The sequence below is a fragment of the Stegostoma tigrinum genome, chromosome 3 (assembly GCF_030684315.1).
Source record: "Stegostoma tigrinum isolate sSteTig4 chromosome 3, sSteTig4.hap1, whole genome shotgun sequence".
Lineage (NCBI taxonomy): Eukaryota > Metazoa > Chordata > Chondrichthyes > Orectolobiformes > Stegostomatidae > Stegostoma > Stegostoma tigrinum.
In genome coordinates this window covers 27,237,163-27,256,845 of record NC_081356.1, presented here as the reverse complement: position 1 = coordinate 27,256,845, position 19,683 = coordinate 27,237,163, and the positions used below count along the sequence as shown (strand labels likewise).

The 19,683-nt window shown below is 42.7% G+C and overlaps 1 protein-coding gene across 2 annotated transcripts in view; it reads right to left on the bottom strand.

Annotated features, from left to right (window-relative positions):
• Nucleotides 1-19,683, bottom strand: part of megf10 (multiple EGF-like-domains 10) — a 165,590-nt gene that overhangs the window by 35,337 nt on the left and 110,570 nt on the right. For both annotated transcript variants that reach the window (XM_048527988.2, XM_048527989.2), the window contains exons 11-14: nucleotides 18,940-19,060; nucleotides 16,154-16,317; nucleotides 9,923-10,025; nucleotides 3,068-3,214 (exon numbers count right to left, since the gene is read on the bottom strand). In XM_048527988.2, the coding sequence (XP_048383945.2) occupies nucleotides 3,068-3,214; nucleotides 9,923-10,025; nucleotides 16,154-16,317; nucleotides 18,940-19,060 (535 nt within the window). The remainder of the gene's footprint in view (nucleotides 1-3,067; nucleotides 3,215-9,922; nucleotides 10,026-16,153; nucleotides 16,318-18,939; nucleotides 19,061-19,683) is intronic.

Here is a 19,683-nt window from a genome sequence, read left to right as displayed (position 1 = left end):
CCTCTCTCTTCTACTAACCTTGTGCACACTTGTCCTGATATCTCCTTCCATAGCTTACTGTTAAATTTGGTTTGTCAAGACTCCTACAAAACGTCTTGGGATGTTTGACTGTGTGAAAGGTGCAATATAAATGCAAGCTGTTGTACCAACATCCCTGCCAGAGGTAAGAGTTTCCAGTAACCTATCCTATCAAGACCTTCGTGAATACTTCCCTTAATGATCTTCTTGCAGTTTATCATTTGAGGACATGATCACTGCGTTGAGTAAATCTGCTTTAATATTTTTGTTTCAATTCACTTATGGGACATGGGAATCTCCGGCTGGCTGTCATTTATTGCCCATACGTAGTTGCCCTTGAGAAGGTGGTAGTGAGCTGCCTTCCTGAACCACTGGAATCCACATGCCGCAGGCAGACCCACAATGCCCTTAGGGAGGGAATTCCAGGATTTTGACCCAGTGACAATGAAAGAACAACGATATACTTCCAAGATAACAAGGTGTAGAGCTGGATGAACACAGCAGGCCAAGCAGCATCAGAGAAGCAGGAAGGCTGACTTTTCGGGCCTAGACCCTTCATTAGAAAGCAGGGTCAGAAAGCAGAAGAAGGGTCTAGGCCTGAAATGTCAGCCTTCCTGCTCCTCTCATGCTGCTTGGCCTGCTGTGTTCATCCAGCTCTACACCTTGTTATCTCAGACTCTCTAGCATCTGCAGTTCCTACTATCTCCGATATACTTCCAAGTCAGGATGCTGAGTAGCTTGGAAGGGAACTTGCAAGTGGTGATGTTCCCATATGTCTGCTGCCCTTGTCCTTCTGGATGGAAGTGGACGTGGGTTTGGAAAGTTCTGTCTCAGGAAGTTTGGTGAATTTCTGCAGTCCATCTTGCAGATAGTACACACTGCTGCTACTGAGTGTCGGTGATGGAGGGAGTGAATTTTGTGGATGTAGTGCCAGTCAAGAGGGCTGCTTTGTCTTGGATGGTGACAAGCTTGAGTGTTGTTCGGGCTGCATTCATCCAGGCAAGTGGAGAGTATTCCACCACAAACCTGACTTATTCCAGTGGTGGACGTGCTTTGGGAATTCGTAAGTGAGTTACTCGCCACAGTTCCTAGCCTCTGATCTGCTCTTGTAGCCACTGTGTTTATATGGCAAATCCAGTTGAATTTGTAGTTAAAGATATCGATTAGTGGGGGATACAGTGATGGTAACACAAGTGAATGCCAAGGGCTTGGTGGTTAGATTGTCTCATAGCAGAGATATTCATTGCCTGGCACTAGTATGGTGTGAATGTTACATGTCACTGGTCACCTAAGCCTGGATACTGCCCAGATCTTGTTGCATGTGAACATGGACTGCTTCAGTATCTGAGGAGTCATGAATGGTGCCAAGCATTGTGCCATCATCGGGAACATGTCCACTTCTGACCTCATGATGGAAGGTCATTGATGAAGCAGCTGATGTTGGTTGAGCCTAGGACGCTACCCTGAGGAACTCCTGCAGAGATGTCCCGGAGCGGAGATGACTGACCTCCAACAGCTGCAACCATATTCCTATGTGCCAGGTACAACCCGAACCAGAAGAGAGTTTTCTCCCTGATACCCACTGACTCCAGTTTTGCTAGGGATCCTTGGTTCCACTCTCAGTCAAAGTTGATGTCAAAGGCTGTCACTCCAACCTCACCTCTGAGGTTTAGCTCTTTTGTCCATGTTTGAACCAATGCTGTAATGAAATCTGGTGCTGAGTGGCCCTGGCAGCACCCAAACTGAGCAAGTGCTGCTTGATCGCATTGTTGAAGACACCTTCTATCATTTTACTGGTGATCGAGAGTAGACTGGTTTCAGGGTGAACTACTGAGTCACCGGGACTTTTGGGTCAGCTGGAGAAGATTGCTGGCCCAAGTGATAAATATTTGTTTTATAAGTTGCTGCTTTTCTGGCAGCAATTTTTTGATTGCTTTCGGGAAACCAGCTTTTGAGCCTCCAGCCACATGCTGTTTTAAGCCACAGTGCATGGCCACTATCCTTTACACGTGACACTGCATGGTAGCAAGTAGTGGAAGGCATTTCGCCAGACAGCAAGAAAATGCGGATAAAAGAGAGCTGGAGACGAAGCAGGACTACAAGGGTTTAGCTCCAGCCAAAGTGCCAGGAGGGTGTAACGGCCAAACAACCTCCAGCTGTATTATGATTCATTGGCCTATTATGAAGAGGGTTGACTTGCATTGTCAGGAGCTGGGCAGAGTTTTGGATTAACAACACTATGTGTGACTGTTGATGGGTTTTGTGCCCAGATCTCAGACTTACTGGCTGATTTCACTGCCTGATAAGGTTTTGGAGGGCCAAATGAAGCATTTCTGCACTGCAAAGGCACTTGCATGTTGCACAAAGCCATGCAAGCTTCCTAAATTCGGGGAAACACAGCCCCAAACCACTGAATGTTTTCTTTATTCATTAAAGGGAAGTGGACATCGCTGGCTAGGCAGCATTTATTGACCATCCCTAATGGTCCAGAGGGCAGTTCAGAGTCAACCACATTGCTGTGGTGTGGAGTCACATGTAGGCCAGACCAGGTAAGGATGGCAGTTTCCTTCCCTAATGGGAATTAGTGAACCAGATGGGTTTTTCCCAACAATTGACAATGGATTCATAGTCATCATTAGACTCCTAATTTCAGATATTTGTTGAATTCAAATTCCACCATCTGCTGTGGCAGGATTCGAACCCAGGTCCCCAGAAAATTATCTGGGGTCTCTGGATTAACAGTCTAGCAATAATACCACTATGCCATCGCCTCCCCATGTGTAAAGCAGGTAAAATCATGGGATACCAGCCTTCACACTACACTGCCATGTACCGCATCCCCACACCAACTTCTCTTATCTCACCTCACTTAAAGCTAAAAGTCAGCAGGTTGGAGATGAGGTGGAGAGACTTTTAGAATGTTAACATCCTACTTGAGCTAACGCTCCCCTGTCTGGATGTTAACACACAGCCCAACAATTCTAAGTATAGGTATCACAATACAGAAATATAGAATGCAATCTGGCTCAAAGATCCATGCATTTCTTACTGCGTTGACAGGTGGTGCCTCTATATCCAGGTGCACACTCGCAAGCTCCATCATCAGGTGAACAGGAAGCGCCATTCTTGCAATTACACGGCAGTGTGCAGTTTGGTCCCCAGCGACCTTCCGCGCACACGCTATCACAGTGTATACCTAAACACAGAGGGAAAAGAAATGTGCGTCAATTAGAGCAGCTTCAACATACCAACCTTACAGGCTTTTGTTTAGTCAGTAGAAAAGCATCAATGTCACTCAAACGTCACCAACACTACTGGCATTTGGATAGCACCTCTAACTGGCTAAAAATGCCCTGAGACACTTCCCAGCAGCATTATCAGGCAAAATGTGACTCAAAATCAAAGAAGGCAATACCAGGGCAGTTTTTATGAAGCATACAAACGAGTTTAGGAAGGAAATTCTAGAGTTTAGAATCCATGCAGCTGAAGACATGGAGTCTAAAGGTACAGTTATTAAAATCCCAGGACTTCTCTTCCCAGCACAACATTGGCTCCCATGTCTCTCTAATATACAGAGGGCAGATCATCGGAAATGTTTTAGAAAATAAGACATACTTTTCTGCTGGGAACTAGAACAAAATCCTTTATCTTGAACCACACTAGTTCAGCTCCAATTAGCTATGTAACTATGTAGCTTGTACATCTGACCTCAGTGGGTGCCAATAGTTTGATGTACAGGCTTAATTTTGGTGTAGCCTCCTAATTTGAATGTGTTTTCAGTGCTGTTCCCCATCTGCCCTACATCATTGATGACACTACCTTCATCCACCTTCACCCTCAGCTCTGGAATTCCCTGTCTGCCTCTCTCTTCCTTTTTAAGATACCACTTAAAACCTACCTCTTTGACCTAGTTTTTAGTCACCTGTCCTAATAGCTTCTTACCTCTGTCATGGGATGCAAGACATGCATGTGTTGCCTGTGCCAAATTCTCCTTGAACTGAATGGCTTATGAAAGCCACTTCAGACAGCAGTCAAGAGCCAACCACTTTGTTATGTCTGGGATCATATTTAGGCCAGACCACGTAGAAAGGGAGGTGATGGCCAAGTGGTCTGGGCAGCTGGACTGTTAGTCCAGAGACCCAGACAACATTCTGGGGACTCTGGTTTGAATCCAACTACAGCAGATGGTGGAATTTGAATTCGACAAATATCTGGAATAAGAATCTAATGATGGCCATGACCAATTGACCATTGTCGATTGTCAATTGTCAGGAAAAACCCAACCGGTTTACTAACGTCCCTTAGGGAAGGAAACTGCCATCCTTACCAGTCTGGACTACATGTGACTCCAGACCCACAGCAATGTGGTTGGCTCTGAACTGCAACTAGGGATGGACAATAAATGCTGCTGACACCCTCATCCCATGAATGAATAACAGAAAATAAAATGGAAACTTCCTCTGCTAAAGGACATTTATGAACCAGATGGGTTTTCCAACTTTCAATGAAAACTTCATGATCAACATCGCTGAGTCTAGTTTTTAATTGCAGGTTAATTAACGGAATTTAAATTTCACCAGCTGCTGTGGCAGGATTTGAACCCATCCACCTGGGCCTCCATTAATCAGTCATTCTGTTACCATCTTCCCTTATCTGCCCGAGTGTGTAAATTTTGTTTGATAACCATTCCTATGAGACAACTTGGGATGTTTTGTTATACTCAATGGGGCTTTATCGATGCAAGTTGTTGTAGGAAGATGGTTTTTGCTCCTCATAAAATAGTTGCAAAAGTCAGAAATCAGTGTGACTAGCTCTCTATTCTTTCCTTTAAGTCTGCTGGTTGAGTTGCAGCACAAGCTCCCAAGGAAATACACCTGTCTCTCAACATTGGCCTAAGACTACTAACTTTGAGCTGCCAGAGCAAGTGGTAGCAGCGAGTGCAATTACAGCATGTAAAAGACGTTTGGACAAGTGCATGGATGGGAAAGGTTTAATGGCTTACGTATCAAACACAGGCGAATGGGACTAGTTCAGTTTAAGAAACCTGGTTGGCGCGGACAAATTGGGCCGTTTCTGTGTTGCAAGGCTCTATGATTCTATAATCTGCTCAAGTTTCTGAATTAAGTTGAGAGTCTGACTAAACTTTATTCACGGCGTTCTTGGCTCACTAATGCAAGAATGCATCACTGTCAACAACAGATGAACAGCTTCCAAATAAGGAATTTGGAAATAACAGGCAAAAGGAAAACATCTTGTCATGTTAGCGATGGGAACTGAAGGAACAGGAGGTCATTCAACTCTTCAGCCTGTTCTGCCAATCAACCAGGTCCCGGAAAGACTGCTCTGCTAAACAGGCTTTCCGAGTTTCTGGGGTTGGGGTGCTGTCGGTATTTGGTGATAAGCTGAACATTTTCAAACAAGTTGTCCAGGCGTAGGCGATGACACAGTCAGCAAACATAACAGTCAGGAAGGGGAGTGAGGAGAACAGGGTACCTATCTTGGGAGCTTACTAGATTCAATTTAAAGGTGCAATAATGAAAGATAAAAATTTATTTCATTATCGCCAATGATAAATTATCTGAGACCACACAAGCAGATGCGCCACATAACTCCACGGCATATTAATGAAACAGAAAATTTTAATGCAACAGAAACAATCTTGCCTTTTATTTTTACAGCACCAGCCAGTGAATATCTCTTTCAAAATGGAATGCCAGTAAACATCCATCGCAGAGCTTAGTCCTTATTGTGTCTACTTGCCTTACAATTGGGCCTGTCTTGTTAGTGAATGAATCACTTGGCCACAGCTGATGAGAAAACTGAGTGGATCCCACAGAAAGCACGCTGCATTATGTAACAGCGTAAATAAAGCAAATTAGTGAAGCATAATTTTTTTTAAACTGAACTGTTTTTTTTAAAAAAGAAACATCAAACGGTTCTCCTTCACTACGGGAGCAGCTTTCATTTTTTGAAAAATGAATATATAAACTTTTCCCTTCAGTGGGAGGAAGATGATCATTTAGTAGAATCTTTGTATGTGTTGTGATGATGAGAAGTAGTATGATGATGGAATGAATGTCAATGAAAAGGACAAAGAACTCTTTGAGAGCCATCCAAGTTGCTAGGCAATTGCACAGCGAACACTATAAACTTCAGCTAGGCAGCGCTCTTAAAAAAAAGCACCTTCATTTTATGCCCGATGCATTACACGTGGGGCTCTTAAGTTTAATTCAGCTTTCATATAAAATAGAATCAAAGGTCCAATTGTGCAATTTCAAACAACTCCATTTTCAATAGTTTGAAACCAATCTGTTAACTAAAATTATACGGTGGGGTACAACCCAGAAATACATTTAAATCACCGACAAAAATTGAAATATGTTCCAGATTATTTCTGAAAGATTGAATTGGCTGGTGCTCTTTTCCCTTCGGAAAGAGACAGCTGAGCCAATAGAGGTCTTCACAATTATGAAGTTGTTTTTTAAACGCGATAGAGATCGGGCAGATGGTTCTACATTCAGGTGAAACCAGAATGAGGGGCCTTGGATTTAATATAGTCATCAAAAAATCCAATGGGGAATTCAGGAAAAAAAAACCCTTTAGTCAAGAGGATGGTGAGAACATGAAACTTCTCACAGGGAGCAATTGGGGTGAACAGTATTTAAAGGGAAGCTGGACAAACACATGAGGGAAAAAGAAATGGGTAGTTATTCTCAGAGATAATGGGAACTGCAGATGCTGTAGAATCCAAGATAACAAAGTGTGAAGCTGGATGAACACAGCAGGCCAAGCAGCATCTCAGGAGCACAAGAGCTGACGTTTCGGGCCTAGACCCTTCATCAGAGAGGGAGATGGGGAGAGGGAACTGGAATAAATAGGGAGAGAGGGGGAGGCGGACCGAAGATGGAGACAAAAGAAGATAGGTGGAGAGAGTATAGGTGGGGAGGTAGGGAGGGGATAGGTCAGTCCAGGGAAGACGGACAGGTCAAGGAGGCAGAATGAGGTTAGTAGGTAGGAAATGGAGGTGCGGCTTGAGGTGGGAGGAGGGGATAGGTGAGAGGAAGAACAGGTTAGGGAGGCGGGGACTAGCTGGGCTGGTTTTGGGATGCACTGGGGGAAGGGGAGATTTTGAAGCTTGTGACATGACCATCATGGGCCTCCTGCAGTGCCACATCCAACTTCACACTTTGTTATCTTGGGTAGTTATTCTGATAGGTGAGATGATGATACTGTGCGAGTGGGGCGGGGTTGGCCTGTGTGCAGTATAAATACCAGCATGGAGCAGTTGGGTCAAATGGCCTATGTCTGCGCTATTAATAAGACACAGTTGTCAAGTACCTAAGCCATTTTGTACTACATAGAAACTGTTGTTTATTTTTAAATGTATCATTACAGATTTGCACTTTCTCTTCATCTTCACTTAGCATTCACTGAGAACGTTTAATCCAATAAATTCAACATCTGGCAATTCTTTCTTAAGGCAAAGTGAGTTACTTTATACCATAAAATGAATTTATTTTCTTCATGAAAGATTTGGATTGCAGCCCACACCTAAGACAAACAGCCATTGAGAATAATAATATCATGTGCCAAATGGACATTTATAGCATTAAACAATAAAAAAAACTTCATGTTGATTTGTGCTGGAAAAGTGATTTAATTAAAGGGATTTAAATTAAGTTCTACTTAATTTAGTTGGAAATAACTACATACTAGGTCAACTTATTCTGTTGTAGGCAAGAAGAATCAATGGACAAATTATTCACAATTAGGCTGAATGTCCATCAATGAACAGAGAGGGAAGTGGTTGGGCAGGTGCAGCCTGCAGGTCCTGACCATGATCCCCTGCTACTATAGTGTAGTTGGACAATTCTTGCATGCCTCTATAAGGCCATAGCCAATGATGATTGGGGAAGGTGTAGGTTTGGGGTGTCCTTCCTTTTTCCTTCACTCACCACTGCTTTCTGGGGCTGCCAATGTGGTAGTGAAGGGTTCCGAAAGCTCCCTTAAAGCGGGAGAAGGCGGAGTCCACAGGTGTCTGCCTGCTGGAGTCCCCAGTCATGTTTGAGGTCTTCAGCATGCCTGGTCCAATCTATGTGCCAGCTTTGCCCCATTATAATGTATCTTGTCACTTCCTCTAGTGTTGAAGCACTGCTCCTTTTCTGTGGCTGCTAGGATTTTTTGAAGATAATAAAATGTGAGGCTGGATGAACACAGCAGGCCAAGCAGCACCTCACTGCGAAGCCTCTTCCAGGGATGCCTAACCTGAAGAAGTTACCCTCCTCCCTCCGGAAAGATGCTGCTTGGCCTGCTGTGTTCATCCAGCCTCACATTTTATTATCTTGGAATTCTCCAGCATCTGCAGTTCCCATTATCTCAGGATTTTTTGAATCCTCTCCATGTGCAGACTTCCTCTGGTAAGGAACATTCACTACCTAATGCACAGCTTCTGATTCAAAGCAAAGGTGACCTAAGGATGGCTGCCATCTGGAGCGACAATAGGGAATGTAAGTCCCGAATTTCCACTGGAATTTTGCCCTGAAGGAAGGCCAAAGAAAGGGCTTTATTGCAACTTCCCTAATCTTTGTAAACTGAGCCACAGGCCTGAATAGAAGCAAAGGCTTAGGTGCCCCAAATATTCACCAGTTAGTAGGCTAGTAGACCTTCCCTTTTTAGGGTCACAATTGGCCTATTCTCTGAATTCCTGATCCAAAGCCCATTTTTGGCTTTTGCAACAGATGTTGCAACTAGAATATACCAAAATAAAATCACCTCAATCAGGTTCAATTGAGTTGCATTTGTTCCACGCTTGTCCCTCTACAGTGCAAATCTGTAATGATACATTTAAAAATAAACAACAGTTTCTATGTAGTACAAAATGGTTTAGGTACTTGACAACTGTGTCTTATTAATAGTGCAGACACAGGCCATTCGACCCAACTGCTCCATGCTGGTATTTATACACACAGGCCAACCCCGCCCCACTCCCACAGTATCATCATCTCACCTATTAGAATAACTACGCAAGATAACAAAGTGTGAAGTTTGCATTGACACAAAACCATGTGCACTGAAGGCAACTCATATCTGCTTGAATTTATCCAGCACCTTCAACCTGGAAAAATGTCCAAAAGTGCTTCACAGGAACATTGTCAGGTATAATTGACACCACAGCACATTAGCACATATTGGTGAAGTAACCTGTAGCTTGGTCAGAGAAGTTGGTTTTGAGGACCATCTTAAAGGAAGTAAGAAATGAAGAGGGTTAGGGACAGAATTCCAGACTTTAGAGGCTAGAGCACTGTTTAAAACACGCATAATTGATGTAACAAAGATGGTTCCACTTCAAAAGGGAGATGTAAACAACAGCTAGAGATATATAATAAACATCAATAGTTTATACTTGTACTGCTTGTGGTTGCTTCTGCTGAGAAATCTGCTGTCATGTTATTGTCCCATACCAACAAGAGGAGAAACATTTACGGAGTGATTAGAGGGTAGAATTCCCTACCTCAGGGAATTATTGAGGTGTTGAGTATGGTTGCATTTGAGAGGAAGCTAGATAAACATGAGAGGCAGAATTTAACAGACCACTCCACTGGCAGATTTGCAGTTGGAGACAGCCTGTTAAATTACTCGGGTGTCTCCCCGAGAGCCCTCCTACCCGTTTCTGGTCTGTCCTCAATTTTATTGCAGGCCAAGCTTGGCAAAGGGTTGAAAATTCCTCTTTCTATTCAATTCTTCCCATGAGGGTGAAAGGAGTAGAAAGATATGCTGATACCATGGGATAAAGGACGATCCTGTGGAGAATCAACAATGGCAATGAATTTGTGGACTGAATGACTCGTTCCCGTTTCAGTGCAATCTAGTCCTTAATCTAAATTAGAGAGAAAAAGCAACAGACCTGTCCATCCTGCAAGGCAGCGGCAGTAGCCAGTGGTGGCATGACAACCATCAGCATGACTGCAGTCACAACGCTCACTGCAGTTAATTCCATAGGAACCATCCTGGCAATCAAACAAATGCACCCTCATGATTACGTTGCAAAAATAAACAAACGTACACATCACAATCGACCATGTTAACAATACTGCGTTATTCACACAAAAGTTGGTAGAAATCTGGAACTCTCTCCCCACAAAAAAGCTGTCACAGTTGGAGCTCAACTGAAATTTCAACATGAAGGCTGATGGACCTTTGTTTCGTAAGGACATCAAGGACTCCAGGATCAAATTGGTTAGTTGGAGTTAAGATACAAAGTTGGTGTTTCGGAATTGAAACAGTGGAACAGGCTTGAGTGTGATTTGGAACAGAAGACCAAACTCCATACAAATCAACCATAATCTTCAGCACTTTAAGTTACTACAGTTAGATAGATTAGAAAACTTGGCTTATTTCACCACTGGGCTTCAATGTATTTTTTTTCAGCTTCTGCCCTTTATGGTGGGCCAGATCTGAACACAGCCTGTTGATAATTGATAGTTCGTGTCATAGCAATTTGCACTCAATGGTAAGGGGCAAGCAAAGGTTAAATATCCCACTACTTCTTCCCCAGAAAAATAATACTTGCATGCTCCTGTTTGCTCCATTTCAGATGCATGTCCCTCAGCTAGATCAGGGGCTTTCAATTCTGGAAGGTAGCTAGAAGCATCGACATGAACTATGACTGAACTTCAGTGGGTCTGAGGTCTAACTAGCCTATACACTGTAAGTAGACAGCACATCTTAAATTACAGGGATCAAGGTACCATCTAATTTCCATTTTATGATAACTGGTGTCCTGGATACTTCGAAATTGATGGGCTTTGGTGAGAAGGCAAAAAAACAAAGTGGCAAGAAAAGTTATTATGCAGCAGGATCAGACAGATAGATGGGTGACTGTCAGGAAATGTAAGAAAGTAGTTCCAAACTCCCCAGTGGCTATTCCTCTCTCAAATAGTTATTTAGTTTTTGTAAGTTTTTTTTCAGTTGAGCGGGAAAGTCTCTCTGAGGAAAATGGAAGGGCCAGTCAGTTATTGGACACTTGGAATGATTCTCATGTTAGGTAGCGTTTGACAAGATTTAATAGAATTATTGTTATAGAGGACTCTCCTGTTAGGGGCATAGGCAGGCAATTTTGTGGCAGTGAGGGTAAATTTAGGATGGTTTGTCCTGATGCTAGGATTAAGGATATTTCTAAACATTTGAAGCATACCATTAAGGGTGAGGTTGAGAAGCCAGAAGTCATTGTACACATTGGTAGGAATGACATTTTTGGGGAAAAGATTAAAGCAATACAGAATAGATTTAAGAGGTTAAGGAGAAGATTAAAAAATAGAACCTTAAAAGGCAGTAATTTCTAGTTTACTCCCAATGCCAAACTCAAACAAGGGAAGGAACTAATAATTAAAGGAGATAAATCAATGACAAGAGATGTATTGTTCAGGAACTCAGATTTTTGGGCAATCGGATTGTCTTTTGGGATATAACGTACCTATTCAAAAAGGATGAGTCTAACCTAAGCTGGAAAGGGGCCAATATCTTAGCAGGGAGATTTGATTATTCTCTTAAGGAACACTTTATACTGATAGAGAAGGTGAGTGGAGGAATTCTAAGTAGGAGCGTAAATGGAAGGATTGATGGTGTAAATTCTGAATGTGAGGAGAGCACGTCAATTAGAAAAGAAAAACAAGAGGGAGTCAGAGTATGTAGTAACTCTGAAGAGCTAAGCTGTATTTAATTCAATGCAAGGGGTCTAACAGGAAAGGCTGATGAACTCAGGGCATGTTTAAGAACATTGACTTGGGACGTCATGGCTATTGCAGAAACTTGGCTGAGAGATGGAAAAAACTGGTAGTTGTGTTCTGGGTTATAGACGCTATGGGAAGGATAGAGTAGGAGGCAAGAAAGGAACTGGGTTTGGTGTATTTGATTAGAGGGAAATTAAGAAACACATATGTAGGGAGGCCTCAGATTTATGTGAGCATAATAGGGTTGCAATAATGGGAGATATTAATTATCCAAACATTGACTGGGACTACCATAGTGCTAAAAGTTTGGATAGGGAAGAATTTGTCAAATGTGCTCAAGAAAATTTTCTTTGTCAATATGTGGATGCTCCTACCAGAGAAGGAGCAAAACTAGAGCTTCTTTTGAGCAATAACGCAGGGCAAGTGACTGAGGTAAAAATGGGGGAACACTTTTGGCCTAACTATCTTAATTCTATTAGTTTCAAAATGGTTAAAGGAAAGGAAAGGCCTTCCATAAAAGTTAAAGTTTGTAATTGGATTAAGGCAAGTTTTAATGGTACGAGATGAGAACTTTCAAAAGTTGACTGGAGTAGACTGTTCACAGGTAAAAGGATGTCTAACAAGAGACAGGTGTTCAAGAGTGTGATGACAAGAGTTCAGAGGCATTTTGTTCCTGTTAGACTGAAGGGTAAGCTGGTAAGATTAAGGAACAATGGATGAATAAAGGTATTGAGATTCTAGTCAAGGATCAAAAAGAATTTTTTTTAGATACAGACAACTTGGTTCAATTGAATCTCTTAATTAATATAAAAAGTTTAGGGGCATTCTTAAGACAGAAATCAGGAAGGCAAAGAGCGGCTATGAGATTGCATTGGCAGATAAGATTAAGGATGATTGATAGAGATTCTACAAATACATTAAAAGTAAGAGGGTAACTAGAGAGAGTGAAGGGCCTCTTAAAAGTCAAGGAGATTGTGTTTGTGTTGAACCCCAGGATATGGGAGAGGTACTAAATGAACATTTTGCATCAGTTTTTACTTTGGAGAAAGAAATGGAGACTAGAAAATGTAAAGAAATAAGCTTTTATGTCTTAAAAACAGTTCACATTACAGACAAAGTTTAGGAGGTCTTACAATATAATATAAAGGTGGATAAATCTCTAGGACGTGATCTAATGTATCCCAGAATGTTGTGGGAAGTAAGGAAGGAAATTGAGACCCCTTGCGGAAATATTTGCATCATCTATAACTACGGGTGAGGTGCCTGATGACGAGAGAGTGGCTAATGTTGTACCTTTGTTTAAGAAAGATTGTAAGGAGAAAACGGGGAACTATAAACCAATGAGCTTGACTTCAGTTGTGGGTAAATTGTTGCTGGTGATGATAAAAGATAGGATTTATGGACATTTAAAGAAGCAAAAATTGATTAGGGATAGTCAGCATGGTTGTGTTTGAGGAAACCAAGTTCATGAGACATAGATAATAAAATGTGAGGCTGGATGAACACAGCAGGCCAAGCAGCATCTCAGGAGCACAAAAGCTGACGTTTCGGGCCTGGACCCTTCATCAGAGAGGGGGATGGGGAGAGGGAACTGGAATAAATAGGGAGAGAGGGGGAGGCGGACCGAAGATGGAGAGTAAAGAAGATAGGTGGAGAGAGTATAGGTGGGGAGGTAGGGAGGGGATAGGTCAGTCCAGGGAAGACGGACAGGTCAAGGAGGCAGAATGAGGTTAGTAGGTAGATGGGGGTGCGGCTTGGGGTGGGAGGAAGGGATGGGTGAGAGGAAGAACCGGTTAGGGAGGCAGAGACAGGTTGGACTGGTTTTGGGATGCAGTGGGTGGGGGGGGAAGAGCTGGGCTGGTTGTGTGGTGCAGTGGGGGGAGGGGACGAACTGGGCTGGTTGAGGGATGCAGTAGGGGAAGGGGAGATTTTGAAACTGGTGAAGTCCACATTGATACCATTAGGCTGCAGGGTTCCCAGGCGGAATATGAGTTGCTGTTCCTGCAACCTTCGGGTGGCATCATTGTGGCACTGCAGGAGGCCCATGATGGACATGTCATCTAGAGAATGGGAGGGGGAGTGGAAATTGTTTGCGACTGGGAGGTGCAGTTGTTTTTTGCGAACTGAGCGGAGGTGTTCTGCAAAGCGGTCTCCAAGCCTCCGCTTGGTTTCCCCAATGTAGAGAAAGCTGCACCGGGTACAGTGGATGCAGTATACCACATTGGCAGATGTGCAGGTGAACCTCTGCTTAATGTGGAATGTCATCTTGGGGCCTGGGATAGGGGTGAGGGAGGAGATGTGGGGGCAAGTGTAGCATTTCCTGCGGTTGCAGGGGAAGGTGCCGGGTGTGGTGGGGTTGGAGGGCAGTGTGGAGCGAACAAGGGAGTCAAGGAGAGAGTGGTCTCTCCGGAAAGCTGACAGGGGTGGGGATGGAAAAATGTCTTGGGTGGTGGGGTCGGATTGTAAATGGCGAAAGTGTCGGAGGATGATGCGTTGTATCCGGAGGTTGGTAGGGTGGTGTGTGAGAACGAGGGGGATCCTCTTAGGGCAGTTGTGGCGGGGGCGGGGTGTGAGGGATGTCGAGAACGCCCTTGACCGCGTCTCCCGTATTTCCCGCCACACATCCCTCACACCCCGCCACCCCAAGCCGCACCCCCATCTACCTACTAACCTCATCCCACCTCCTTGACCTGTCCGTCTTCCCTGGACTGACCTATCTCCTCCTTACCTCCCCACCTATACTCTCTCCACTTATCTTCTTTTCTCTCCATCTTCGGTCCGCCTCCCCCTCTCTCCCTATTTATTCCAGTTCCGTCTTCCCATCCCCCTCTCTGATGAAGGGTCCAGGCCCGAAACGTCAGCTTTTGTGCTGCTGAGATGCTGCTTGGCCTGCTGTGTTCATCCAGCCTCACATTTTATTATCTTGGAATTCTCCAGCATCTGCAGTTCCCATTATCTCTTCATGAGACATAGTTTGAGTTTTTTGAGGACGTTACCAAAAAGGTTGATGAAAGCAGAGCAGTAGACATCATTTATTTGGATTTTAGTAAAGCCTTTGATAAAGTTCTGCTTGGTAAACTAATTAGTAAAGTTAGGTCATATGGGATTCAGGGTAACCTTGCCAATTGGATGTATAATTGGCTTAATGGCAGGAGACAGCGAGTAATGGTCAAGGGTTGTTTTTCAGACTGGAGGCCTGTGACCAGCAGTGTTCCACAGGGATCGGTTCTGGGTCATCTTTTGTTTGTCATTTATATAAATGATTTGGATGAGAATATAGAAGGCATTAGTAAGTTTGTGGATGACACCAAATTGGTGGCATTGTAGACAGTGAAGGAGGGAGCATTGCTTCAGCATGCCAATGGCCTGCTTCACCACATTTCTGGTGGCTCCTTTGCTTCTTACCCTTGTATGGCCACATGTGGATAATAAAGCAGTATACACTTCCGGTATACAGTTGAGTGACCTATCAAAGTTCATTGTGGCCTGCTGCACTTTCCATTGTGTTGTCATGCAGCTATTCCCACCATGAGCTGAGGAGGAGAAAGAAGATGTTGAGGAAGAGGAGATGGCAGAGGAGGTTGTATCCTGGGGCTCTTCACTCTGAATGGATTGTGCAAAAATGCTTGTTCAGAATTCCATTCTCATTTGACAACTTCCCCTTACCACCATGGCTCCCTCCATTCCCTACTACTACATTCATCTGAGGTGCCCTATCATACCTGGCCCCGGCCAACATCAAAAACATTTCTATGAACAACTTTATCCAGCAACACATTGAATGACACAAACAGAACTGAATGGATCGCTTTCATCCTTTCCCATAGGTTCTGTCTTGCATGTACTCTACCTATTCTGGTGCTCGTCGAATGTACTGCCCTAGAATTGCAATATTGTTAGTGAGGGCTTTTGAATTTCACTGGGGAAGACTGAAAGTGTCACGCTCAAATAGTTCCAAACCGTGAGGGTCTAGCTTCAGACTTCACCATATCAGTAAGGACAGCTGGATGGCTGAGAGACAATTGCAAGAGGCAGAAAATAGACTGAGCCTAATTCCTTCCCAAAAGCATTGGTGTAAATGTTTTAATGAGAGAAAGAAAAAACATTAAGAAATGTTAGAATGTACAATTATCAGAAGCAATTTTGTAGACACAATAATTAGATGATAAAGAATTTTTTTTAAGTTTGCAGAATCAAGTTACATCAATTTCTTTTCTCATTCATCTGTTATAACTAGTATTAGTTTTGAATGTAATAAAATTAAACATTTGATTGCCACCAAAGTTCTAAATGTAAAGTGGATATTTCACATGAAAATTGAATCCATACTGTAAATGTTGACGTTCTTGGGTCCTCTGGATTATTACAACAATTTTCAGCTCAGGATGGGATGTGTTGCTGGTTACCTGACATGGATGTTCACAATTATCTCCTCGCCATCCTGCCAGACAGGTGCAGGTTCCATCCAGTGCATTACAAGCTCCTCCATTGGCACAGCGACAAGTTGAATTACAGCCAAGTCCCCACTTACCACGAGGGCAGGGAATGGAACAATCTACTCCATGCCAACCTGTGAGTGCCAAAACAATAATGGTTTACACCGTGAATAGCAACTCCATGCCCAGGATACCAATAAAAGTCAATGTAGTACAACAAATAGATTTGTCTGGTCAAGTGTTGTAATGACAGTTGTTTTAATATCCAGAAAATGCAACCTTCATCCATTCTCTGAAGATAATTGTCTCCTTTCCCTACCTCTCCAACTATTATGACAACTTGTATTACTTAATATAGTAGAATGTCCCAGAAGGCTTTTAGGGCCACAATCAAGTTTGACATGGAAGTTTAAAGGATAGATTAAGACTGAAACTTTGTCAAAGAGGTAGATTTTTAGTGTGTGTCTTAACAGAAGAATGAGAAAGAGAGAGGTGACAGACTTAGGGAGGGAATTCCAAATCTTGGTGCATAGCTAGCTGAAGGAAGGCCCCAAAATACCGACCTTAGTTGCAAAATTTAAAAATTTATGATTTACAACTTACAAATTTGAGGCAAAAACTAAAGTAATTAAATGGGAGTAAATATGGATCGATCTAGTTCAATGTAAAGTTTCTTTCATACTTTCTTGATGAAAATCCTGAGTCTCTTTACTGTGGAGGATCTTCATCACATGGTCTACACATTCCAAGAGTAAGGTTCACTGTTACTTTTACAAGAGGCAACTGGGAATGCAGACTAAGTGTCCATTGCCAACAACACCCACATCACAAGAACTTCTTGTGATGTGAGTGTTGTTGGCAACGGACACTTAGGTTGAATGAGAATGCAGGCTGGAGTTGGGTATGGTCAAAAAGAATTTGATGCAGGTTTAATCCAGCATAATTGCCAGGAATTTTTTTTTTGATAATACAGAGTTTCTTCAGTTTCTGAAAAAGGATCTCAAAGAGTACTCAAAGTCAGGTTTAAACAGCAGTGAGCATGCAATTGCTTCCACTGGCAGGACAGTAGTAACCGAAGGACACAGATTTAATGTCAACAAAATCAATGTAAACAGACAATAGGAGAAATTTTCTTTTATACAATGTGTTGATGTGATCTGGAATGTGTGTGCTTGAGGGGGCGCTGGAAGCAGATTCAACAGTAACTTCCAAAGGGAGACTTGATAAATACTTAGAAAGGAAAATAACTGTAGCTTTATAATTAAAGAACAGTGGAGTGGAACTGATTGAAAAGATCTTTCAAGAAGCCCAGCTTAGTTGTGAACGGCTGAATGGCCTTCTCCTCTGCTTCTCATCTCCTTAAACCTTAGAGTGTACTTGCCACATTGAACAACAATTTCTCTCCCATGTTGTGGTATAGGCTTCTTTGTGGTATAGATCATCATTGTGGGATTAATCACAGACAACTGCGAAAATGCATTACCCCTGATATCCCCAAAAACCTATGAATCACAAATCTAACAATCTGGTTTGTTTGGGAAGGCAAATAGTCTCTCAGAATAAACAGTTTGGTTTTTTGCCCTGCAAACTTTTCCTTTACGGATATTAATTCAATTTCTTTTCAAAAGTTGCTTTTGAATCTGCCTGTAATGCCCTTTCAGGGGGCGCATTCTAGATCACCACAACTCATTGGACTAAATTAGATTGCATGAAGATCAGGTGAGTATAGGATACAGATTGAAATGAAGCAGGCTCCCCCCCCCCCCCCCCCCCCACCCCCAACACCTCTTTCTAAGTATCAGGGTAATGTAGTGAAGTTATAAGGACCCTGGGACCAAGGAACAATATGCCTTCAAAAAAAGTGGCTGCCAAAGATAAATGAACAAATTTCTTATGAATGCTTTAACTTTATTTAGAAAACAATGGAGTTCCTTTCCCTTAACCTATTTACCTACAGTTCCATTTACACAGAAATTTGGGGTCTGGAATGTGAACCCCTCATATCAATGTCAGGGCACAACAATAAGAGCATTTCTAGCACTAGTTTTCAACACTACATTCCCAGAGTTGGTTGAGCTAAAGTACAATTCTTGTGTAAAATAGGAATTGGATTAAAATGCATTATTTGTCTCCCAGGAACGGGAATGATAGTGAGACAACCTGATTTGATTTCTTCCCACACACTCTGATCTGTAAGGCAAGTTTTCAAGTGTTAGTACTCTTACCTACTTTAGTGAGCCAGTAAAAACAAAACATACAAGTGTCAATGTCCTTGCACGGGTCAATAGTGGTTCTATTCAGTTGTAGTGCGGGCTGACCTACACTGGCTCCTGGGCCCACCAAAGCCTCAATATTAAAATTCTCTTTCTTGTTTTCAAATCTGATCGTTCCACCTTTATTGGCCATTGCCTTCAGCTGCCAAGGTTCTAAGCTCTAGAATTCCCTCCCCTAAACCTCTTTATCTCTCTTCTGTTTAAAGGTAATTCTTGCTTTCAGTCACCTGTCCAAATATTTCATACAGTCTTCGCATCTGTGAAGATCCTTGGGGAGTTTGTTACATTAGAGGTGCAATTAAAATGCAAGATCAAGGCATAGCAATATACAATGCAAAAGCAGCCAAACACGTGTGTTTAGCGTGGGAGACTGCTGCCTGTAATGTTGACTGTTCCTTTAAAATTCTCAAAGAGCTGAAGAAACATAGCGCAGTAAAATATATTTCCTGATTTCCATCTCAGATATTACAGAAGTTCCCTTACCTGCCTTACAGGTGCACGAGCCATCTATAGGTGAGCAGACTGCTCCATTTTTACAGTCACAGGAAGAGGAACAGTTGACTCCATTGGTACCAACAGGACAAGGAATCGAGCAATCAGATCCCTGTGATACAATGGATGTTTCAATTGATAGGCAATGATAGCTAAATCATCTAAATAAGGAAGACATTCTAAAAAGATGGAAGTGGTGGTTATTCTGGAATTAGGTACTAATTGCTAGGAGAGATAAAAAATTATGGATTGCTTCAAATCCCTTTTTTTCTGTCATGAATATCTCTTAATAAGATGAATATCAATGAAGTATTGAACTGACTGGAACTCAGGAAACAGAACACTCAGGGTGACCTAATAGAGGGCTTTTAAATTATAAAATTGTTCATAAAGGTAGACACAGGGATGGTGATTCCATTTGTAAAGCAGAGCAAACCCAGCACAAAGCAGGCACCACAACTATAAGTCATTCACTAATCAATCCAGTAGGGAATTCAGGAGAAACCTCTTTACTCGGAGAATGGTGAGAATGAGAAACACACCACCACAGGGACTGATTGAACTGAATAGTATCTGTGCATTTATGGGGAACTTAGATGAACACGAGGGAGAAAAGAGACTGAAGGACACCCTGATCAACTGAGATGTAGAGGAGTTGGTCAGGGTCTTACATGCATCATTAACACCAGAATGGGCCACTTGGACTGAATGGCCCGCTTCTGAGCTTTCTGGAAG